General features: G+C 39.9%; 1 protein-coding gene across 1 annotated transcript in view; it reads right to left on the reverse strand.

Annotated features, from left to right (window-relative positions):
• LOC101162284 (contactin-3) overlaps window positions 1-26,553 on the reverse strand; it is an 89,012-nt gene that overhangs the window by 51,338 nt on the left and 11,121 nt on the right. Inside the window, exons 2-4 of the mRNA XM_020703382.2 lie at window positions 21,235-21,367; window positions 19,295-19,430; window positions 915-1,090 (exon numbers count right to left, since the gene is read on the reverse strand). Of these exons, the coding sequence (XP_020559041.1) occupies window positions 915-1,090; window positions 19,295-19,430; window positions 21,235-21,319 (397 nt within the window). The 5' untranslated portion in view covers window positions 21,320-21,367. The remainder of the gene's footprint in view (window positions 1-914; window positions 1,091-19,294; window positions 19,431-21,234; window positions 21,368-26,553) is intronic.

Genomic DNA, 26,553 nt, shown 5'->3' on the forward strand with positions numbered 1-26,553 from the left:
CCCCCTTCCAAAGTCTTCTGCCCCCCCATATGAAATGTTCTAGATCCGCTACGGAAAAAACTATTCTGATGATAGTTTAGATTTAATTATTAATTTTTCATGTCTTTTGTAACTCCAAAATCGGCAGCAAACAGAAGACACACAAAATTCAGCAAAAATATGAAGAATAAGTAAAAAAAAAAAAAAAAACTAGATCTGATCCGCTCAATAACTCTTTCTGCATGTCATAGCGTCACTAACTGAGTAATAAGCTTAGTTTTAAGGACAAAGAAAAGACACAAAAATGCGTAATTTTCATCTCAGGGCCTTAATCACAAGGAAAAACAGCATCAGCCTTCCTGATGTAAGAGGGCTCCCTCACCATGCAATAGGCCAGACAATAAATGTCAAGCAGATCCGCTCTTCACTTGGCCCACACAAGTGAGATTCATTACTGAGCTATAGGGGTAATGGCAGTCCATCTCACAAGAGGAAGTGGAATGCTCCCTATCCTTGGGATGGGATCAATAGTCGGCAGGCTTGATCAGAAAAAGATTGGTGCCTCTATAGGGCCGGTGCGGCAGGTAAGTTCTCCCTCTTCTGTCTTTAATGTGGCCGTTAAGCATACATTATGCATGAAGTGAATGACTGCTGGGCAAAAGTACAAAAAAATGACTTGGTCTGTCTGAAAAGTCTGGATCACAGGATGGGGAGTATCACTTGACAAAATATGAGTGTTTGGACGAAGCGCAGATGCTGTCAGAGCAGGAAGCACTAATGAGAATCAATGGGGTTCAGAGGCGGTAAGAGGCTACCCCTGTGTTCGCTGCATCTGACATTTCACTCGACTTCTGCGTCACATCTTGAAAAAATCTATTCCCAACCGATCTAAATGAGAAGTGGAGGGAAGAAAAGAAAATTCCAGCATCACTTACATGCAAACTGAAGGCTGGCTTTGCGGCTCAAGATAGAGCCCCTCGTGTTGAAAGCAGTGCACTGGTACACGCCACTGTCTTGGTCCTTGTCCAGGTTGCTAATGATCAGGCTGCCCCCAGACACCCGACGCCGGTAGTTGTGCCCCGGATCAATGAGTGTTCCGTTTAGTGACCATCTGAAAAATGCAAACACAATCAGTAGCTGGGCTCCCTGAGGATTGGCACTCAGTGTTTTAGCACAGAGATTGATTTGATTGGTTCAGCAGCATCAAGCTGGGAGGACAAAACCAGCCACCAGGCTCCATGTTATCAAATTACACAGAAGAAAACTGAAACATTTGTCATCAGATTTGACTTTGCTCAGGAGTTAATTTTGCTGTCAATGTAAGTCACATTGTATTACTTTAAATTCAATTAAATGTCACGTTAGTCCCATAGTGCGGCAGCCCAAATTTATGGTGGTCGTGATAGTTATTGGGTCGTAAACAATCATCTGTGGATGCTGTTGTTCAAAAACGAGGGTGGTGCTTCATATCTATCCACCTGATTGTTTACCACTCTACGTTCTGATGATTACTGGGCCCAGCTGAGTTCCATCACTCAGAACCTGGAATCATCTGATCCAACCAATCTGCAGCAAGACGGACAGAGAAAGCCCCAGGAATTGCAGGGTTTGGCAACCCTGCTCTAGAAAGATCTATAGTACCAAATGGTGCATTTATCTTTGCCACAAACTTCTTCTCTGAGCTGCTGCACTGACTCTTCCTGTGGAAAACGTAGAAACTGGATGAGTGGATGGAACTCAACGGGTCAAATTGTCGATCTGCCAGTTGGTTGGATTCAAGTCCAAGACTGGAAATTCATTGCATCTTCGGCCAAAATACCAAACTCCATGCAACATGATAATTGCTTTGAATGAAGGCACTTCATAGCTAAAAGATGCCATTTATACATTAAAAATACAGTACTTTTGGTACTATTGGGCACACTGATTTATTGCGCATCATCAATGAAAAAGCACATTAAGTGAATCAGAAGTAAGTTAACTAGTCAATCAGACTTTAGGGGTGTATTCATTGATTAGTCTGGACCCAGTCTGCTTGAATTTGGTCCAAATAGAGTCCTGAATCTGGTGTTTGGTCTGTATTCACACTGCCGTCAGAGAGACGTTCCTGCTCCGGACTAAAGCTTATAAACAAATTCATTCAAACTCTGGTTCACGTTCAGCAAACATAATATGTCCAGTCTGAATACATGAATATATGAGACGCTCCGGATTATATGGTGCACTTTCAGTTTTTGAAAAGAACTAAGGCTTTCCTCTTCATAGTGCGTAAAATACAGTACTGTAACTAATAATAAAAGTCATCAAATGTAGAACAGGTTATCATGGTAATCGGGGTTAGAGTTGGACCATGAGGGAAAGGTTAAAACCAGATTAATTATCAGAGTTTTGAAGTGTCTGTTTTGTGGCATGAAAATGACCAAAACTAGTTTTTGAATAGTTTTGCATTTCTACACAAAACCATTAATATTTGAAGTTTAAGGCCATTTTAATAATGCATACTTTAAATTAATAATAAATACATAAACTTATGTCCAAAGTATGAAATATGAAACACTGAAACACGACTTAAAGGACAAGTTTTTTAAAGAATAAAGAAAGTATAGCCGATCATAAGTACTTATCCCGTTGTTGGACACGTTATGGCTCAACACCAGCCGGTGATGCGTTTGGTTTGCACTGTTAATGAAATCAGTTCATAGTAAAATGTTCAACATTCCGCACCAGCCTTGTAAAAACTGATGTAAAAATTTGTTTAATGTCTCACACTTGGTAGGATTTTGTTGCAAATTGTTTGGAGATTAAAAAATAAATTATGTTAATTAATTAAGATGATTTAGTTTTCACATTATAACCTTTAATGGAGTGTGAGATTGACAGATCAGCAGCTACAGTTTTTTAATGGTTCGTTGTGGGGTAAGAATGATTTAGATTGTAAGGGAATATGCTCACTTTAAATGGTAAATGGTGTATAAAGCCTCGAAGCGCTTTACACTTCCTATTACCCATGCACACAGAAGTTTACACCCTGATGCCAGCTCAGCTGCATAACACTGGCACCAATGTGGGTTTCAGTGTCCAAGGACACTTCGTCACATGGGGGAGGGGCAAGGCGGGAACCAAACCTGCGAACTTCCAATCAGAAGTAGACCGTTTAAATCAACCCTCACCTATGGCCACAAGCTGTGAGTTGTAGACAAGTGATGAGATCATAGATACATGTGATGGAGGCGAGCTTCCTTTGGGGCAACTGTTGGATTTTTCCCTTAATTATATGAACCTGCCCACAATTGCTGGAAAGGTAAAACGGTTGGCCAGAATTGTACAGCAAAACTGAATAGAATACAAAAGATTGACACTGAAAGCCGTATTACAGTATGCGTCTATATAAAGATAATGCTGTTGTAACTTTCTTCCACATTACAGTTACTATGCAGTGGTTTCTCGCTATTATGTGGTTCACCTTTACCAACGTTTCAGTTTTGTGGATTGTGGAGTTACACAATCTCTTCCGTGCTATGTTTCCTGTACAGAATGTGTTCAAGATGTAAATTTTAGACAAATCTTGGATCGTGAGCAAATCTTTTTCATTCAACGACACATTCAACATGTTTTTTTTTGTTAACGAGGGTTTGAACTATGAGAGTTTAACCCAGAGAGAAAGTGCTAAAAGTGCTAAAACGTAAATATGTGTCTAAGAAAAGTGTATAAAGTGTGTAATGATGAGTTTTATAGTCTTAAAACATCTTTAGGTTGCCACACATATTGTTGGTTTTTTATTGTAGAATTGTTCCTAGTGCTCTTTTAATTACAATTACACACATTTAGCTCAAATCAAAAAGCCTGTTTCATTTTTTAAAACATATTTTCTGCAGTGAAGCAAGAGTTCTTTAGAAAATCGCTTTTGGGTTGTGGGCGGGACTGTTGGCGTAGAAGTTAGCCTAGGTAATTTCCCAGCATTCCTTTGTTTACACTCTCCCGCTAGCGACAAGTGCCTCACAAGCCCAAACTAGCATTAGTGTAGCCAAAAATGGCAAACAATATTGGAGCCATCCAGCAGCTCAGTTTACAGCTAGATGAGAGCTTAGATGAGGAAATGAAATGGTATACGGATCTTTTTGTCTGCAAGTGGATGATTTGGAATGAAAAACGCAAGACTTTAGCCCCGCCCACGGCAGTAGCTGCATCAGAAGTTCGAGCTTTTTCAAACATCCAGTTTTTATTTGCACCTCATCCAACGCAATGTCAAAAAAGTAATACTTAGAACTACAGTTTTAATCTTAAATTGGATTATACATGACCCCCATTATAAAAAAAAAAAATGCAACTAGATCATGGAAAACAGCACAAGTATGATTTTCTTCACAGTGAGCGTTTAATTTTATTTTTAGAAAGACTTCAGCAAAAAACAAGGGACTATTGTATCAACAATTCACAACTGTCCATCTGTTAGATCCTGCGACTTAATGCTAATTGAAACTAAACATTTTGTGAGACAAACCTGAAGCGTCAACAAACCCCTGATCTTTGAGAGTTTTCTAATTATTTTCTGTTTGAGTTTCTGACACGCTCCTGCCCAATCCGGCTACAGACTTATTCCTACAAGAAAGGTCACCACATACCCTCACAAGCAATTTGAATCTACAAAGTGACAGCTCTTAGTCGGAGCCACAGTCTGAAGCGAAGCTCTTAATAACGTTTGGTTGTAAAATGCTCAAGTTTGACGTCGCTGGAGGAGATGCAAAGTGGAATATGATCGCCGCAGAGGAGAGAACGGCGCTCTGCCTGGCAGCATTAGCCTGAAAAGTTGGCTTTCTTATAGCGTCGGAGGGATAGAGCGGTATAGGAACGGCAGGTATATGTGTCCCTCAGCAACAGAGCTGTGAAATGAAAATTCCAATGATAAGGAGGAGGAAGAAAATCAATATCATTTTTAGCCTCGCAGGCAAACTAAAAGGCAGTTAGAATGATGCATCATGCAGTCTTAAAGCCACTCCTGGCTTCCCCGGTTTCCTGCCTGACACACTACAAAACACAAGGCTGTCTTTCATCTTGTCGCCTGCATTATTCATCTAACAGCCTATGCCAGTCACTAAATGTGACTGATTTTGCCTCGATACTTTCAAACTTCCAGCGACTGTCAGGGAAAAGCGCCGTGTTTTTCCCCAAGAAAAACTCTGAAAAGACAAACATTTTCAGCCATAATTTGTTTAGCTGCAACGCCTTTGAGTTTCTAAAGGAGGTTAAATAGAAAAAAGCAAGGATTGTTGGCTAGTTAGGGTCTGAGCCGCTCAGCGTGATCACATTTAATGGGAGATGAAGCAGGGCAGTCCGGACAATCCACAACTCCCCCCCGGAGGAGCCAGCAGGCTGGGTGTTTCTGTGCCAATCAGTGAACCTCCCACCGACTTTTCCTGCAGAAACACCTGAGACACACTGTGATACTACGGCTCTGCCGTTTCATGTGATCTGAGGAAGATGAAGATCAACACGAACTGCCCAACCCCCAGTTACATAGACAGCCTTAGTATTCATGCAATCAATGACATAGAAACATGAAATTTGCATCTACCTCACCCATGACCACGCCTCCTGCTTCCTTATAGCGTACAGGGAGAATGTAAATGATATGTCTGCTTTTCCTGTTTCAAAGGGGGAGGGATTATTAGACCCAATCGGGGTAATGAAACACTTAAAATACCGCACTAGTCTGGACCGTACCGTACTGTACTGCTTAGTGGAAATGAGGCATTAGCGTATTGTGAAGTATGTGTAGGGATAATGTAAGTTGCTTGCACTTGCAATATAGGAGTGACACTGTTTCATGGTAACCTTGTGCCACACTCAAGTCGTTACCAACTCAGTAGCCTACTGGAAGAGTGTCTTTCCAAGAAAAACTCTGAAAAGACAGTGTTTCTTGAGGGGCTCTTTTCTGCCAGGACTTGCCGGCTTGGTCTGCAGTTGTTGCCCTTGGTGGGGCGGCTGAAGTTGAACTTTGCAGCCTCATAGCTGTGAATTGGACCCCTTTGCCGTCCCGGTGTGGGTGGGCACTGCGGCCCAGCTGACTCCTGGTATGAAGAGATTCCCAAATAGGGTTTCCTAACAGCAGAGCCAAGCCTTACATTTCTTTTAGAAGTTGCTTTTATCAGTATTCATTGTATGTGGGGTCATGGGTCGTATGTTTTAATGGAGGGGAATGGGAAGGGTGAAGGGTGGATTGGGTTTTTATTGTAATATTGTGTTTTGTTTTTTTGTTTTTGTTTGAAATGTTAAAGTGCTACGAGTTGCGCAATGTATGAGACGCGCTTTTTTCATAAATAAAGTTTGATTTGAATTCTAGAAACTAAAAGGTCATGACTTTAAATCCACATTCCAGTCATACCAAAGACTCTAAAAATAGGACCCAATGCCTACCTGCTTGTAACTCAGAAATAAGGGGTGGGATTATGGTCTACGACCTTGGTATTTTCTACTCTGTACAGGTTGGTCTATTTTTCGCCCACAGGCAACCCATATCCAACAATGAGGGCAGATGTGAGTCTGATATAAGGCAGTCACAAAATCAGCCCACTGTCATTCTTTCAAAATTTAATGTTTAAGTAGTCCATGTTTTCATCTTTTGACGACTTGACTTCTGTAAAAATCAATAAGGAAACTGCAGCTTATTTAGAACTCTGTGGCTCGGCTTCTCACAAGGACCAAAAAAGTAGACCTGATCAGTCCAGTTCTGATGTCTTTGCACTGGCTGCTAATCTGCCAGAGGATGATAGACTTTAAAGTTCTGTTGCTGGTTTATAAAGAATATAAAGGACTAAAATACAAAATTACCAACTCAGGGATGGGCAACTCCAGGAGCTTGATTCCTGCATGTTTTCCAAAATACCCTGCTCTGGCATGTTGTAATTGGCTGGACACACCTGCACCAGGTAATCAGTCATGAGTACGGGCTTGGACATCTGGAAATCATGCAGACACACCGGCTCTCCAGGCCTGAATTTGCCAATCCCTGTACCAACTAGACCTTTCCGCTCTTCTTGATCTGTTCTGTTGTCAATTCCAAGAGTCTAAAAAGCTGCATTCAGCTTCTATGCATCATATATCTAGAGCAAACTTCCAGAAAGACCTAGATCAGTTTATTTAAATCCAGGTTCTCAGTTGCGTTTAATTGTTTTTTTGTCAAAACTTAAAATTTTGACTTTTCATTTTTAGTTTAGTATAAAATCTGTTATTTTTAAACTTTTTTTTAAACATTTTTAATTCAGTAATCACACCTTTAATATTTCTTCAAAAAATGTTTTAATCTTTTCTGCAAAGCACTTTAAATTGTCCCAAGATGCACTAAACAAGTAAACTTGCCTTGCAAGAGCTTTTAGGTAACACCACAAGCTTAAAGCCAGAGGGTTGTTACCAGATGTTGTATTATGTCTAAATATTGTCAAATTTTTGGTTGCAAGAATGACCAATTCCTGGACAAATTGCAGTTTGTTGCATTGACCTTTTTTTTTGTGTGTAATTAATTCATCATAACCAGCGATGAAACAAAAAGAAACATTACAAAATGCACAAAAAGGACCTTTCGTGGAACAAACTGCATGTCGCACCTCTATGAGGCAGCTGTAACCTCTTTATACCAAAGGGACACCGAAGGAGAACTGTGTGTGTAATGGGGTGCTTTCTCACAGCTGTCAGCCCCACTCTTTGAATATTGTTCATTTGCTAAAAAATGTGCCTCTTCATTTTCCACCAGGTGCAAATGTTCCCATAATTGATTTCAGCTGAGAAAATGGGATGAGCCGGAGTCTCATCTGTGGGAGCCTTGGAATAAAATAAAATAAAAATTTTTTTTAAAAAGCTGCTTCATCAAACACCTGATACTCAATACAGCTGCAAAAGTCCCAGACGTACAGATGCTGCAAAATCCCCCCATGGAGGAAACTCATTTCCACCTCTTTTGTGTAAGCTTCAAACATTTTTTTGGCTTTTTTTCCCCATTGAAAGTGAATAAATTTGATGCAGAAGTCCAAAACGTCTTTTGTATTTTGGGCAAAAACCAACAAAAACCCAACAAAACAAACCTTTAAAAGATTAGCGTGACCTATATGCAAATATGGTGAACTAAGAGTAGGGGGTCTGCAACAGTTAATATTTAAAGAGCCTTTTGGTCCAGTTTTTTATTGACCAAAACCCAGAGAAATAGAGAAATAATTACTATTACTCAGTCATTACATTTATTAGAAGAAATATTACTATTTTTTAACATTTTCTTCCGATTTTTTCTTTCTTGCAAGTTTTTCAAGTTATGAACTGACCAATCAGATGCCCTGATAACAGTACATGGCCTCAGGTCAAACATTCAAAATGTTTCACAGATTCTCCCAAACCCGCGTTCAAGTCGTAGGGGTGTGTTGCCTTTCAACAAGATCACACCTGATTGACGAGAGTAGTTGCCATGGAAATGTTGACTCAGACCAGCTCACTGCTTACTGGTGGTTCCAATAACGCTACATCTGTATTGTAGAAAATTGGCGACTGAACTGACTTTAGCATCAATAGTCCCACCTCCCAGTTTGAAAAAAACCCAAAACACTTTATTTATGTTTCTGTGGCCAATAAACCATTGAAATGTTGCTTTTAAATATTTACAATGTCTAAATAATAACAGTTATAATTTTCACTGTGTAAAAGTTTTCCCTTGCACGTACAAGTTCCTTTCAAAATAAAATACCCCATGTCAAATAAGATCTTCCTGCTGCAGCAGATTTACTTGAATTAAAAATACAAGAAATTCCATTTGAACATGGCTCCCTTTACTATAGAATCTAAACATGACAAAAGCAGTGGAGTCCAATTTCAATGCATATAAATGCAGTCATATACTTTTATTCTGAACAGCTACTAGTCACAGCTAAAGATGAGAATAAGTTATTTATGGGATTCTAATAATAAACTACTCTTGACACCTTTTACTATTAGATATATGATGATGATGATATATCTCTGTTTACACCCTCCCCCACTACCTTACAATCCTTCACAACCCCAACATAACATTACTGGTGCAACGAAAATGGCGAGCAATATTTGCACTATCTATATTTTCTATATGATCTTTTTCAAGCTGAATTTTTTATCTGCTCCTGATTCACAGTGATTTAAATAAAGAAATACTTAGAAATGCAATTTTTAGCTTCATTTTTTGTCATGTGTCCGCCATCATGAGAAAAATGCAACGGTAACATGTTTAAAAGGACCAAAAGGAAAATTTTCATCAGTGACACTTCAAGAAAATAAAAATCAAATCCAATTACCCCACCCTGATAACAACAGCAGTTATGTCGTCGTGGACTCTGTGATCCATTTAAAGTCAAACAGAAAGCTGAGATCTGAATGTCAGCCTGCAGTCAAACACACTAAGAGAGGAGCTTACTGTAAGTCAGACTAGGTCCAGGCGAGCGCGCTGGTCTGAGCATGCTCTGTTTGAACTGCTCGTGACCTTGAGGTTCCCATAAATTTTGTATGAGGTCTCCTCATCAAATAGACTTGGGATTGTACAGCCGCAGCACTGGATCACCTGGCTTTCCCAAGGCCGTAGGAGCTCAGACAGAGCAGTCAGCACTCTCTCTTACACACACACACACACACACACACACACACACACACACACACACACACACACACACACACACACACAGTCAAGCAGAAATTCTAACAAAGTCTCTCTAACAATCATAACTAACAAGTTATCACTGTTGTATTTCTACAAAAAAAGGAAAGAAAATCTTGCATCTATCCATCACTGCTGGTGTGTTGATGCACATATAGGTGTATCTATCAATGAAGGGGAATTTTCCCCCTTTTTAACACCACATGTGTCCCCCAGTGCTTTATGCAGGCAGGCGCAGTGCCATTTGTTAAAGTTGAGAGGACTGTCAAAACGGCCCTCACCGTCGTTCCCACCGAGCCTCTTCCAGCCCCTGAGCAGCCCGAGCCACTAATAAACCACAGTTTGACATTATAGCGATAGGTTATGTTAACTCAAGATTTAATCACAAAGAAAAAAATTGGCAGGGGAGCCACATCGTGATTTGCATTGGCAGCCTCTTTGAAGGTGATGGTCCGTGGCAACGATGCCATTTTTTTTACAAGGCTGATCTCTCTGTGGTTTTAAATTTCAGGTCATTTTCTTAAAGTAGATTTTCAAGTTTTCCTTAAAGCCTTAATCATAGCTACCCTGACGGGCGTATACGGGTTGTAAGCCGGCGGTAAAAATAGGCAAACCTGTACAGGGCGCAAAGGCAGCCTGCATGAAACTACAAGGTCGTAGGCCACTCGGTGAGCCTGTAGAGTGAAAGTGCTTATGCCCTTTTTTTTCTACCAGCATCTATCCTGGTAGATTAACAGGTCATAGAGAACACAAAAACAGCACGCAAGAATAAGTAAGCATGAAATATGTGGGACAGAGGTGTGTTGTATTTGTTTTTCATTATTTTTACCCCTGCAAATCCTGTGGATTGTGCTAGTAGCCCATAAATGATGTTCAGCAAATAATTTGGGCTCCTTGCATGCTGCCTGAATGTTAGCAATTCAGAAACTAGACAATCAGAGAGTAGTTTGTGTGAGCACCCTATGGGCTTTCAATGGGCACTTTTGTATCACGTGCACATTTTGTGCGTGCAGCATTCGTGCACGGTCAATAAGGAGCCAATACACACACTTTACTAGCCATTTGCGTGCGGCGTAAGGGTATGGTATTTCCACTGAGCGGTCTGGTACAGTTTAGAATGGTCCATGCAATTTAGGTGAGCGTTTTCACTCAAAATTAGGCGGTCGCGGCACATGCGGGGTGAAGCTGACAGCAACACCAAAGGAGGTCATCCAACATCTCTTTTGTACTGCATTTATACAAAGCATGTAATGTTGTTTGAGAGAAGATTGCAGGAATCGAAAAAAAATAAAGCTGCTTTCTTGGAGATTTCTTTTGTCACAGTGACCTTCAGCCAATCAACAGGTTTCATCAGTAGCTCCGCCTTAAGCGGTCCGTTCTATTTTTATATGGAACCTACAACCAATGGGGGCCAAAATATAGTAAGGTCTGGTCCAGCTTAATGGGTCCATTTTATAATAGAAACACTAAAAATACCAGCGTGGACCAGACCGCTCAGTGGAAACAACATGACATCATCAACCATACGCCATAAGTGGGTGCAAATTACATTATTTTTGCATTATAGGTCAAGATACATTTACAGCAAGCACAACAATTGTATACTCTATTTTTATGACATACCTTAGGTAGCCATAGGAGCCTTAAGAGAACTGCAAGACACACCTGCGCTCCCTCGAAATCCTTATTCTCCTGTCTATTACACCGTATGGACCTGGACAACCCTGAAACACACGGCACTCGTACAGGTCAACCCCCGTACAGGTGTGACTAAACCTTTAGCAACAAAGGTGTAAAGGTTCTTTTTACTTCCCTTTATTTTTCATTTCTAGACGATCATTTGATGATTTGATGATCTATTTGCGTAAGCCCTTACCTAAAGCTTAGCATATGGAACATTGCCATACTATTGCCATATTGTCAACTTTGGGGAAAATTAAATGATTTTAAGTTTGCCTCTACTCCAAAAAAATATGGTGCTTAAAACTGCAACCTTTTTATAACTTCCGATAATACATTTATTTTGGCAGTTTTGCAACTTCACAAATATGTTTTGGGAAATTTTGCTAAAAATAAAGAGATTTTCATGATATTTGACCTGTCCAGAATAAATTCAAAACTGCTTTTAACTGCAGCAACACCGGAGACCCTAACTATGACAAAACATTTGTAGTTATTGCAAAATTATTATTTACTTTTTTCTAAAGGGCTAATGTTGATTTCAAGATTAGCATTTGGAAAAACCCTTCAACAGTTCCAAAAATATCAATCCACTTCTTGAAGTAATTATTTTAGAGCAAGTGGACCAAAAAAGGAGTGGGAAAAGTTTTTTGATGTTCATTTTAAGTCAATTTGTTCTTCTTTTCAGAGGTTATTTACAAAAATATTTATTACACCTTTCCATGCTGTTCTTATTTTTACTGATTGTGAGAGTAAAAATCTATTTCCCCCATTGATTTTAACAACTCTTTTATAAATAGTGCAAACTTCATCCATCCATCTTCCTCCGCTTGTCCGTGACCGGGTCGCGGGGGCAGCAGACTGAGCAGAGATGCCCAGACTTCCCTCACCCCAGCCACTTCCTCCAGCTCCTCTGGGGGGACCCCGAGGCGTTCCCAGGCCAGCCGAGAGACGTAGTCTCTCCAGCGTGTCCTGGGTCTCCGCCCAGTGGGACATGCCCGGAACACCTCTCCAGGGAGGCGTCCCGGGGGCATCCGGACTAGATGCCCGAGCCAGTCAACTGGCTCCTTTCGATGTGGAGGAGAAGCGGTTCTACTCCGAGCTCCCCGCGGGTGACCGAGCTTCTCACCCTATCTCTAAGGGAGCGCCCAGCCACCCTACGGAGGAAGCTCATTTCAGCCGCTTGTATTCGGGACCTCGTTCTTTCGGTCATGACCCATAGCTCATGACCATAGGATAGTACTGGAACGTAGATCGACCGGTAAATTGAGAGCTTTGCTTTTCGGCTCAGCTCTCTCTTCACCACGACGGACCGATAGAGCGACCGCATAACTACGGACGCCGCTCCGCTCCGCCTGTCGATCTCACGCTCCGATCTTCCCTCACTCGTGAACAAGACCCCATGGTATTTAAACTCCTCCACCTTGGGCAAGGACACTCCACCCACCGAGAGATGGCAAGCTACCTTTCTCCGGTCAAACCGGAGAAAGGTAGCTTGGGGGTCTTATCATAACCCCCTTATGATAAGACAGAACAAGGACCCGATTACGTCGCCCGGATTGGCGTCACCGGGGCCCCGCTCTGAAGCCAGGCCCAGGGTCGGGGCTCGCAGGCGAGCGCTTGGTGGCCGGGGCCCTTCCCACGGGCCCCGGTCGGGCACAGCCCGAAGGAGCGACGTGGGACCACTCTCCCATGGGCCCACCACCCGTGGGAGACCTCAAAAGGGGCCGGTGCAATGTGGTTTGGGTGGCAGTCGAGGGCGGGTGCCTCGGCGGCCCGTACCCCGATCATGGAACCTGGCTTTTGGGACATGGAATGTCACCTCTCTGGGAGGGAAGGAGCCTGAGCTGGTGCGAGAGGTTGAGAGATACCGTCTAGATATAGTCGGGCTCACCTCCACACATAGCCTGGGCTCTGAAACTCAGTCCCTAGAGAGGGGTTGGACTAGTGCAAACTTAAAGTTTAAATTTTAACAAATTAACATTCAACAAACTGTGGGGTGTAAAGCACTTTCTTTTTTTGATAGAAATAATCATAAAATTAATAATTACTAGGATTACATTATGGTCTTTATTCTGACATTTTAGTCCATAAATATTGAAGTCTACGATCAGAGAAAATTACATAAATAAATGCATATCCATCAAATATCTAGGGAGTTATAAAAGAGTTGATCTGTCTGCTCCCCAGGAATCATGAATGTAAAATGTGGCTATGGACCACATAATTACAATGTCAAGCTAAACTGATCCAAAAATAAACGAATAAATCTTCAGATTTCACTGCTTCCTGCTCCGTTTTTTGTCTCTGTCACCTGAACTCAGATGAATATCAGAAAACTCCAAGCAGAGCTCTTTTTCATTCCCACATTTGAGTCAGCTGCTGCGCCCTGGATCCTGTGTTACAGCGCATTCACAGTAAACACACTGACAGGTGTATTCATAAGGCAGAGCTCAGAGCTCCGGGGCCAGCTCCGGCGCTACCATAGACAATTTGTCAACTCAGGAACTGTCGGTGTTTCCGTTGGCAGTGAGAAGAGCAGGGAGGTGTTACGGAAAAGCAAAAGAAAAGATCTGCATAAAGTGGAGGAAACACAACGCAAACTTTTTTTTTAATCATCACATACATAAAATGCATAAGCACATATGTCACAGTTAAAGTTTTGATACAAAAAGTAACATGGGGGGGTAGCTAACATGTTTTTCCCTTTATTGAATTTTGACAAATGTATTTTTTTTGTGGATTTTGGCCAACGTGTTTTTCCTATTTTGCACTTTTAGCTAATGTATTTTCAACGTATTTACAATTTTGTTAGTAACATCTTTTTGTTTCTATTTTTTTTATTTTAGTGTTTTGAATTTTTTTGAAATTTGCTTTTGCTCATGTTTTTGCTCATGTTTTTTTCTTTCTTACCAATTATAGCTAAATTCATTTTTTTCTTTTGGATTTTTTTTTTTTTGGATTTTATACATGTTGTTCCGCTTTTGGAATTTTAGCTACCGTGTTTTTCCTTTTCTGGATTTCAGCTAACATACTGTAGACAGTTTTTCCTTTCTGTGCTCAATTTAAATGTCATTGCTATAACTTTGTTGTCATGCATAATTCGATTGTAACATTTTCCTTTTGAGCGTTTTCTGTCAAGGTGTCCTTGATTACCGAAAGAGATAAAAACCTAGAAAGAAATGTGTTACAATGGTGTTATGCTAACCTGTAGTTAAAAATATACTAATATCGCAATGGAAAAAACACTTGGAACAGCAAATATCTCTGTTAACAGTTATGGTCACACCAATTTAAAATATTCAGAAACTTAATATTGGGGTGCATTGTGGGAATTCACATTTTATGTTGCTGTTCTTTACTAATTAGTAGTTATGGTTAAGTTGGGTTGATGAAGTTGTTGTATTTGTCTTTTTATCATGTGAGTAGTTGTTTGGGTTTGTAAAATGTTGTCAGTTTTCTTTTTTTAAAACAGCACCAGTAGTGTGAGCTGAGTGTGCGAGAGTGGAGTTTAAATAACATTTGAACATTCATATCTAGTTATGTTGTTTACAGTATTTACATCAGCATTATAAAGTTTTGGTGTTTCTACTGTTAAATATTTTTCTGATCTTAGTGACATAATGACACTTAGACATAATGTCTAAGTACTAAATGTTTTGACGTGATTTTCTGCATTGCATTTTCTGCCAATTTCAAGAAAATGCCACATCAAAGAAACTTCAAATTCTAAAAAAAATCAAATTAATTCAACTGCATTGACCGTTGACGGAAATCACTGATGTTCTCAGTGATCCTGCTGTTCTGTCACCATAATTTTGAATGCCCCAATACGTTACGCCACATTTTCATTCAGAAATACTTCATCAAAGCATGTGCAACAACAGTTGGGCATGAGGCATTTTTTCCGTCTTCCGTGTCTCCAACTAATTGCGAGTTGTAACCACCCAGTGAGATCCAACCCTCAGGGAGATAATTAAAGAAGAATTGGACCTCCTTTCTTGTGCTACTTGATGAATTCAGGCTGTCATTCTTGCGGCTACCGCTGAGATATGTGTGCTTCACACGGCTAATAAGCAAAAAGCAGAATTCAGGGTGGACCTGGCTGCGCCGTTACCGGGTTGCAAGAATGGGTTGAAGGGTCATGACTGGGTCAGTGGATCCATCATTCAGAGACCATCACATTTTGACTCCATGGTTTTTTTCCTTCACTTATAAAGACAAGCAAATACACATGGGCTTGGAGTAAAGGCTAAATATCCCACAGTGACTTTTTTACTCTGGTATTTTTATGGAATAAAGGCACTTTCTAGAAGGTAAATTAAACGTCAGCCATAACAAATTCAGAATGCAAGAAACTATTTTTTTGTGTCTAGATAAAATACATTTGTTAAGGTGTTTATTTACAGAAGCTGTGGCAATTTAAATGCCTTTAACTCCCTGTTGCTCGGTGTGACTAATCACACAAATGCTGCTCATTTGCAGAGTAGAGGACAGCACACTCCAGTGACTCACAGCACGACCACGACTCCCTGAAGCCATCTCTGTCAGCCAGGTCGAACAATCCGAGCTTCGCATTTAGGTATTGGGGAGAAAAATAGCACTTTTCTCATTTTAGGGAGATCAAAATTTAAAAAAAAATGAAGAAAAAAAGAAAAGCATCTTCATGGAAGTTAAGAATAATCAATGTCATAAAAATGGATGAAAACCCGAAAAGGATTACCATCATTTCCACACAATAAATTACACCAAGTTATAAGGCGCACCGTCAATGTACAGTCTTTTTATAGTCATATATAAGGTGCACCAACTCTAAGGTGGATTAAGCAAGACAAGTCTGGCAGTTGGTCAGACTTCTGTGTTTACAGTAACTCTTGAACTTGTTTGTAACGCACTACTCGTTAGCCACATTAGAAATGTTTGTCGTTTTAGCGCATTTACAATACTTGTAATTACCAACCTTGTTTCCAACTTATAAAAAGACAGATTGATACCACCAAATGTTACTGTGACACACAGTGACTACACTAACTCCAAATCTTGATAATAACAAAGAATAAAACACAGCTCGATACCTCTATATGTTAGCCACGTTAGCGTATTTCCAGTATTTCTAATTCCCAATCATGCTCGCCACACTTAAAGGAAACAGACTGATACCACTAAAACATAAAACGCCTACTCCCAACCTTGATAGTAACATGTAAAAAAATCCAGTCTGAAACGTTATATGTTAGCTGCATTATCATGTTCATAATACCCATAATTCCCAACCATATTTGCAATACATTAAAAAAACATAACAACCAATGCCACTAAAACAAACGTAATTATGCTAACTCCTAACCTTATTAGTAAATTGCAAAAAAAAAACACAGTCCAACAAAACTACATTTTAGCTGTGTTTGCTTATTCACAATATAATTCCCAACCTTGTTTGCAACACATAGAAAGATAGATTGATACCACTAAAGGTTACTGAGACTATGCTAACCCTAAATCTTGATAGTAACGCACAAAAAAACCACAGTCCAACACTTTTACATGTTAGCCCTGTCAGTGCATTCACAATACCTCTAACATTCAACCAAACATTTTGACAGAGTGCCGTGTACCTCTAAAAATCACTTTGACATTAGTAACCACAACCAGAATGAATCCATTTATAAGGCACTCTTATTGTGAGAAAAGTACGGTATTTAAAACAACTTTAACCGAGAAGGCAAACTGCAGTGTGTTAAAGTGTAAGTTTATAACTTGAAGAGGTGGATAGCTCAAAAATCAACAGTTTTTTTCCTTTTCAAACTTGGCTTAACTCTCTGTTCCGATTCATTATTAAGGTCAGTGACTCGGAGCAGCGGAGCGGCTGACCTAAAAGAACACTGGCAGCATCAGCTAAGTGCCTTCCTCTTTTTTTTTCTTTCAACAAACTGAAACTGAAGCCTCCGAAAAGGCAGAATTAGTGAGCATAGGATTTATTAAAGCCATGATCCCCCCACCCCCCACCCCGAGCAGTGGAGCAGAGCAGACTGCACTGGCTTGTAACCAGCAGGTTGGGAGTTTAATCTTAGTCACGTTAGCCGGCAAGGTCGTTTATGGTGAAAATGAATGCCAGATCTCTGTGTGATTGAGTTAATTGTTGTCACCCCTGCTATACACCCCTACTGCAGCTGAAAAGTAGCTGTAGGATGGATAACGTCTAACCTCACCCAAAAGGCTTCTGAAAGGCGAAAAAAAAAAGTCTCAAGTGGGTCGGGCACATTGGTCCAGTCCAGTCCAACCAACTCAACAACGTCCCAAAGTTGGTCAACCCCCACCAACCCACCTGCAAATCAAGTAAACACGCCCCTAAACCCCCAGAAAAGTATAGTGGTCCCTTGCAATTTTGCTTTTTCTTTTTTTTTTTAACAGTGAAGTACGTTTTGTATCCTGATTGGCTCTAGACCTTGTCAATCAATCTAAAAACTGTACAGACTGCGTTCTACTTTCTGGATCAATCTTAGATTGCGAGCCGATTTTTATTTTTATTTCTAATACTTGACTCATTTTTCTACAAAGGTTTGAACTTTAAACAAGAGAGGAAAGAGTGAAAATGTTCATGCATGTGTGAGAAAAATGTACAAAGTGTGTAGTGAGGAGTTTTAAAGCCTAAACAAATTATTGTGAAAACATTTATCTTTAGAACACAACTCCCACAATAAACGAGTTAATACCGTATAGTGCCAAAAAAGAGAAGAAAAATCCCACCATACAGTTGTCTTAAATATTAAATATGAAATAAAATAAGAGGTTTTAACAAGGGATGCCACAATTCTCGATTATTTTTTTTGATACATTTTTGCTAACAGGCCAAAGTCTATTGATAGGCAAATTTACCTATCAATATCATACCATTATATCGAATCGTGGGTAAGTGAATATTTACTAGTATATTTACATTGTCTGTTTATTAGCAAGTAAAAAAATGATTTTTCCTTTTGTTTTATGTTTTTTGTTGTTGTTGTTTTGTAATCCAAAAATCAAATATCGAAACAAAACCGTCACCCAAGTATCGCGGTTTGAACCAAATCGTGGGGAAAGTGAATTGTGGCATTCCTAGGTTGAAGCGGTGATACAAAGTGAACCCTACCTACCATACACTGTGTTTAATTTGAACTAGCATTCATAAACATTGATCGGTGTTGACGTTCCCAACATGGTAGCCCTCATGACACTGGTCCCAGCGCAGCTTGCCCAAGAGGAGGCTCAACCACAGATCCCCCTGACAGGAACGCCCTAGGTTATCGTACGCGCCATCATCACAATCCGGAAGGGAAAACTTTACATCGTCTTCGGCAATGGGCTTTAACCGTCTGATGGAGTAACCATGTGTGCCTCCTCCAGATTCGGGTATTATGATCCACACACACAGCACCAACCGAGCCTCTGTGGTGTTTCCAGTACAGCCATGTTATAGGAAATGCAAGCATTTAACAGAATGTCACTCACAAGGTTATTGCCTCTTTACTCTGCTTGCTGTGCAAGTACGGTGCTGACCAAGCTGCGAAACACAATCTACCAGGAACAAAAAAAAAAACAAAAAACAAGGCGAGCTCCCCCATCCGCCGGCTGGAAAAAGACCAAAAGATATCAAAGCGCTGGTGAAGCAAATGAGCCCCTGGAATGTCCATTCTCCATGAATGCCTTCCTGAGCCAGGTCCTCATTTATTAATCATCATCTTTACCCAACACAAGGGTTAAAACTTTTCGTTATCAAAGGTAACCTTACTCATCCTCAGCTGCATACACACAAATCCAGCGCGGCAAAATGCAGATAAGCTTTATTCTATTAGAACTGAAAGCCTCATTTAGCATTCCCTCTGTGAAGCTTCCTTATCTCTCCCTGGAGCAGCCATGACCAGGTTTTGAAGATACCAGCCGGCTTTTTCTTTGATTTCCGTACGAGAAAGTGGGTTTTCGGGGTGGGCTCACCTGTACTGCGGCTGCGGGCTCCCCTCGGCCTCACAGGTGAGGGTGGCCTGATGGTCTGGGGAGTTGATGGATAAAATGAGGTCACTTGGCTCCGTCCTCCATCTTGGCCCTTGAAATATGACATCCTCCGTACAGGCTGGAGAGAGTGCACAGAGAGTTTGGTCACACGAAGCTGGGAGGTTTCTCTCTTTGATGATAAAAAATAGATACGCCACAACCAATGTCTGTATATAAAAGCTGGACGGAGTGTGTGTGATGTCATCCATTAAAATAAAAAAGAAAGGCCCTAACTAACTCAGTTGCCATTTTTTCACCATATGGATGCCACCACATCGGAGCCAGACGATGTCTGTCAGTAATTAATGGTACGAATTGTAAGGGTAAGCGTTTCCACGGCAACCACTTTTGCGTATTGGAAGCCCAGACCCCTACCACTGAAACAGGGTTACACGAAATCTGTCGAATGTTTAGAACCTTGGACGTTAGACCACATAGTCTTATTGAGGCATCTGATTGGTCAGTTTCTAACTTAAATAGTTGCACTACAGAAAAAAAATCATGAAAAAAAATCAGATCAGCAAGGACCTGTTAAATCGCAAAAATGGTTAGTCTGACAAATATAATAAAGTAATTACTGTTTATTTCTCAACAGAAGTCAATGGGACTTTGACTCCATATTAGGAATGCGATGCAGGTGGGGTTTCATATACAGTAAATGTTCACGACTGACTGCTAATCTTTCGGAGATACTGGAGTTCTTGGCTAAAAGACAATTCTGTAGCAACCATTCAAACATAATCTACAAAATAATAAGAGTGGTGGTTTTGATCTGTGAGTCGTTGATGTTGACCGGATTGCCGCCTCAGTAACGATCCACAGCTGTACTGGTGAGAGCCACCGGTTTGCACGTAACCGTTTTTTTCTCCGGTAATGAATGACTACTTCCAAATGACAGGCTTGATGAATAAAGCCGAGTCATTTATTTTCAGAACATCCATGTCGTGCTGCACATGCACCAGTTAATTAGGGCCATAAGGATGCACTCATCTGCCAGCAGACTAAATCGAAAGGATGTGGAACACAATCTGCTGCTATATCAAAGCTGAGCCAACAGACTGCCAGAGTAAGCCTAATTAATATCCCACTGCCAGCTGATTTCAGCAGGTGGACCATGGTTCTACATGTGGTCCGAACCTGCAACAGGAATCCAAAACAAAAACATTGAGAAATTAGCTTCGTATGACAATCAAACCGCCGGATCTTGCTGACGAGGACGCTGACGCCAACTTGTCTGTTTATTTTGAAAAGCCACACCAGGACAGCGGCTGATAATGAATGCGCCGAGCTGCAGCTGCTGCCACGTCCCAGAGAGGGGGGAAAAAAAACAAAAAACAGAACCACAGGCGCAGACCCAGGCCCTGTTAGAACCACCCGTCCGCCAGGAAGGTGAGAGCGCTTGGATGCCACTCCCTGGGGCGAAGCATGTGAATTACCCATGAGCCAATTTGAATAACGTTTTCTGGGAGATGCAATGTCATCTGACATCCTGGTCCCTGCTTGAGGTTTACCGTCGGTGGCTTTATTAAGGTAGATTTTTGGTGAAAACTAAATTTGGACGCCGGTAATAATCTGTCGTCCCTGACAGATGCTATAGGAAAGACATGGGGTCTAGAGAAACTGAACATGAATAAAATGCAGCTTAATCAGCGTGACCTTCACGGTCTGCTCGGTTCACTGAGGTTATGAACAGCCACTTTCATTCACCACGTCTTCCAGTTTCATAAACTATACGTAAAAAAAAAACTCTTAAATTGTGTTTTACAGTAATAAATGCACTTCAGAAAACAGATTTTTAGCCGGCGCGTTACACACGACATCCATCATTACAACAAGTCACAGCGCAGCGAAATGGAAAAATAATACGTACTACGACGTCTTACCTGCAAGGCATCCGGTGATTGATAGCAGGACAATTTGTTTCCATGGTAACATCATCTTTAGTTGCAGGGGGCTAATAAGACTCATCCAATTGCTCCTGAATAGAATGGTCTCCCTTGAATAGAGGAATTTAATCTGAAGAGAAAGTAATTATGGGATGTGATTAAAATGAGACATTTTGATCTAAATACGACAAGCACTCAGCAGCAAAAAAACATGATTCCAGCTCGACTGAGTTACATAATTGCTTCTTATCTTGTGAGCGAGGAGACTGAAGGCCTCGCCGAAGCGAGAGGTGATGGGTGGTGTGAGTTTCAGGCTTTGAAATTGAACTGTTTTCTCTTGCTGTGTTTTCCACAGGCTGCCTTCTAACCTTCATTTTTTTCTTATTTCTGAAGGAAAAAAAGGAAAAACTTAAACCCCACAATAAAAAAAGGAAAAAAAAACATGCTTCGCTTCCAATTTGACTAAAAGTAGGAGCTGACAAGCTGTGTAGCAGGAGGCCACAAATTGGCTTACTAAGCACTAGTACGGCTTTTATTTCATCCAAAAATGTTTTTCAAATTCTCTGAAGAGAAGTACAGAAAGACAACAACTTCAAACTAGGAGCATTAGGCTGAGAGCTCTTTTATTTAACAGGGACGTTTGAAGAGGCAAAAATCAATTTTCATTGTGGTTTGAATTATCTAATATTTCTAGACCTAAATAGACACACTCGGGCTTCATTTGGCATCAAACTACATTAGGATTGTCACTAAAAAGCAAACCTTAAACTTGTTTAAATGTGTTGACAATACCTGGAGACAGGTCAGTTCTCCTAGTAACTACTAGATGGAGTTTTGGTCCACCTTAACCCTGAGTTTGTCATTTATGCTGTCCCTTTTTGCAAATAAAATAAACTGTCTTTAACCTTTTAACATTGGTTATGTGGTTAGCAACACCTAAATAATGCGCTTTTTTAAGTACTATAACTCTGGCTGGGTCCAAATTCCCACCTTGATCCCTGACTACTAAAAAACTATACAGTGCGGGGACACGTAGTGTCCTGGATTTTAAAAGCAATTCGGACACCGTGCTCACTACTTTTATTTTCTTTTTTAAATGACGAATATGACGTCATTTATTTCCCAAAGTTAAAATCTCATTGATATGAGAGTTTTGTGACAATCATTTATAAATCCACTGACTTCCAAAGATAAAAACGTTGATATTTTATTTTTTTAAAAATACATTTAAATACCATTTTTTCATCACACAAATTGTTTAGACACAAAGCATTGTGGTCAGTATTAACCAATCTAGTGAGCATCGATGCACACTGATTTTTTGCAAAGACTTCTGGGAGATCTCTAGGGCACTCGGTTTTGGAATTGTAGATTCGAACAGCCCTACAAAATGGTGAACGCTCTATATAGTGCACTATATAGTGAGTAGTGAAGGACATTGGACAATAATCACAACCTCTTGGATGGCTTACGCGATCAGCGTGAATCAGCTGATTCTGACGCAGAGATAGGCAGCTTTTCAAATCAGATTTGCACCGGTGTGCAACACTTTACTAACATCAAGTGTTGCACATCGCTGCTTTTCTTCATGTCAAAATCTACTGATTTACGTTAATTGCGTAAACGTTTGAAGAGTTACGTTCGTAAAAATAATGTAAACACCGGAGCTAAAGGGCTAACATCGGCGATGTTCCCGGCGACACCAAAATAGTACACGCTCTTTGACGGTTTACGTGATCGACCTTCATCACCCAATTCTGATGAGGAGAAAAGCGGCTTTTTGGTTTAGTAAACTGTTGTGTAACGGCGCAAAGCCGCTTTTTTCCAGGACAGAATTTCATGCTTTACGTTGATTGCGTAAGCACTTCACTGCTCTTCTCCTCTTTAAAATCCGGCGAAATTACATTACTTTCATAAAAAGTCAGAGATATGGCAGTGTTGATGATAATTCAAAGTATGTAAACACTACAGCTTTAGTTCCATTGTTGACATTCTTCCAACTACTGTAATTCTTCAATCATTTACGCAATCAACATAATTCCAACGGATTCTGACGCAGAGAACACTTTCTTCTGCAAAGCTCAAAGCTGCTTTTCTTTGCGTCAAAATCCACTGGAATTACGTTAATCGCCAGAACAGTTCAAAGGGCGTTTGTTAATATGCTCTCCCCGGTGACATCTACAGTGTTAAGGCCCGTACACACCGGGACGAATTTTGCGCGCGATTTTCGCCGACGTTTAACGCCTCGTGACTAAACAAAGGGCACCAATGAGAGTGTGCACACCGACGTGAAAAAACGCCACGCGTCAAAGCGTCAAAAAAAAAAACGCCTCGGGTTTGTTTTTGTTTTTTTTGACGCGTCGCGTCGAAATCTATTCGACCAATGAGAATGGCGCTTTTGCACACGTGTCTGGAGCTTCTGAAGTTACAGTAAAACACAACTTGGGGGCGCTCAAACACAAAACTGCCTTTCTGTTGGAGCAACTGGTGCTTGAAATATTCATATTTTCTTTGTATGATTCTGACAAGCGCGTAAATACTCGCTCTCTTCTTCTAAGTGAAAAGCGACGTTGAGAAGCGTAAAGTTGCGCAGCGCCACCTTGTGTACAGGTGTTTTTCTGTTTTACATTAAGCGCCATCTAATGTCAGGGAATGACATTGCATGTTCACTCGGCTCATCGTCAGCAAAAATCGCCTGGGTGTGAACACAAAAAACGTGGCGAAAAACGCTGGCGAATAACGCCTGGCGAATATTCGTCCCGGTGCGTACGGGCCCTTAAAGGGGTAAATGAGTCCGATATACATTAAAATGACCACAAAGGTCTGTACTCTGTGGTCACATTGATTTACCTATGTTTATATTCAGTCCCCATTCACATCAGTCTAAAATAATCAACCAACAGAAATAAACACACTTGGTAGATGATGGAGGCTTTCCCGGCTACTGTTGGGCGAAAGCGGGTTGCACCCCAAGAAAGGTTGCCAGTCTGTCAAAGGGCACACAATCCCTCCCACAAACACACCTAAAGAGTGACCACAAATACGCCCATGATGCATGCTTTTTGGCTTTGGGAAGAAAATGAAAAATATATGCATGCATGAAGAAAACATGCAAACTCCACACAGAAAGGTCTCAGGCAGGGTTCAAACCAGGGCCTTCTCACTGTGAGGCATGAGTGCTAACCACTGCACCTCCATGCAGCCCTCTGCCTGGTGGTTATAAGTTGGTGCCTCTTATAATATCCCTACAAATGCTTCATGATAGACTTACAACACACACAACAATGGTACGTTCCATCTTAAGGTGGGCTTCCCTGAAGTTGTGGCCACTTCTCTCTACAACCCTCTGTGGGCCAGAATAACCCAAAAACCCGCAGCACCCTGTGGTGCACTTAACGAAGTCTTTATTTCTTTAAAGCTGTAGCATTTAGCAGCACTCCTTAACTTTCCAGTGCCTACATCTATATAACTTTATAGTTGTAACGTTTTACCTATAGCACGAAATGACAGGACAGTCAATGAAAGGTTCACTTAAAACTTGAACTGCACTTGTAAATGTGCACATTTATTTATTTCTTACTTCAGGTAGTAACAGTGTTTCCAGTCTTCAGGAATATTCAGCACAGACTTCCACACAAGTCTGTAATATTGTGGCTCATTTGTGTATTTTTCTGACATTTGAGTCTCAATTAGCTCAAAACTGTCAAGCTTCTGCGACACATAAGGCTTATTTCGCTGTTTATTGTTGTCTGTTACCAGTTAGGTTAAGACCCTCTTTTTACATTTGAGCTGGACTTTATTTATTTTCCAATCAAAGAAAACCTTCTTTTACCATTTGTTATTTATATATATATATATATATATATATATATATATATATATATATATATATATATATATATATATATATATATATATATATATATATATATATATATATATATATATATATATATATATATATATATAAGACTCGATTTCTGAGGATTTTCTTCATCTTCATGATGTAAATATAAAGAGCTAGCATAAGGGTAACTGCATTTCTGTTTCTGGCTTTTAAAGCCGCTTTATTTCTGAACACAATAGGGGAAAAAAGTTTCTGGAACTGGAGTGAGGTATCTTTAAGAACTGACTAAAGAAACCAGCTGCCTTTGATTGAAGCCCTCTGGACCTGCTGCTTGATGTAAAATTCAAACTACCACCTGATATGAGTGACAAGGAAAGATAAAAATCTATTTTTAGCACATTACACGCCAACGTTCCTGACGTGTGCCGTCACTATGAACCACTGCAGCACAGCTCTTCTCCAATTTATTTAGACTGCTGTTCTCTGTTCTTAAATAACAGCCAAAACATTAAAAATAAAAATGTATTCAGATAAACTTTGTAAGTCTTCAGGGTTGATTAATCTTTTTGTTCCAGATTTTACATGTATTTAGTGAAAATTAGTCATAAAAGAGACTGTTCTGACAATAACACAAAAAGAAAAAATTCTACTGTTTTTTTGTTTGTTTGTTTTTGTTTTGTTTTTTAAATAAAATTGCATATAAAGCAACATAAATGAAGCAAAATAACTTTTAACATAAGTTCAGGATATCTAAGATGTGGGCTAAGCTAGTTTTTGGCTAATCCAGTCAAGAATATTCAAAGAATAACTTATTTCAAAAATGTAAATTTTCCTTAGTTGACTGATTTAATACTCCAGGTTTTACATTAATTCAGTGAAAATTTGTTATAAAAGAAGCTGATTTGAGAAAACAATGCAAAAAACATACATGGATAATTTCTTTTTGTTTTCTTTTCTTTTTTTTAAATATAATTACACACAAAGAAAGATAAATGTAGCAAAATAACTTTCAAAGGTATTAGGTATAAGTTAAATGAAAAATAATTTAGAAAAAAAAAGTTGGAAAACGTGCATTGTGGGTAATTTAGGATAAGTGAGATGTGAGTAGAGTTAATTTTTGGCAAAAAATATGGATATTCCAGCCAGAAAATATTTTAAAAAAAAATTTGTTTAAAGAAAATGTATTCTTTTATAATAGATTGACCTTATACACTAGGTTTTGCATGAACTTAGAATTAGTTAGTAATAAAAAATTAAAAAATTGAAATAAAGAAACACATGTGGCAGATTTGTTTTCATATATATATATATATATATATATATATATATATACACAAAGCAACATGAATGAAGCAGAATAAATATTTAAGTTTCTTTCTTTTTTATTGGAAAAAAAATCTGAAAATTGTGAAAATAGGTGTGTGTTAAGGTTGTTTTTTTTTTGTTAGAGAAAAAAATGGGATATTCCA

The sequence above is a fragment of the Oryzias latipes genome, chromosome 5, assembly GCF_002234675.1.
Source record: "Oryzias latipes chromosome 5, ASM223467v1".
Taxonomy (NCBI): Eukaryota; Metazoa; Chordata; class Actinopteri; order Beloniformes; family Adrianichthyidae; genus Oryzias; species Oryzias latipes.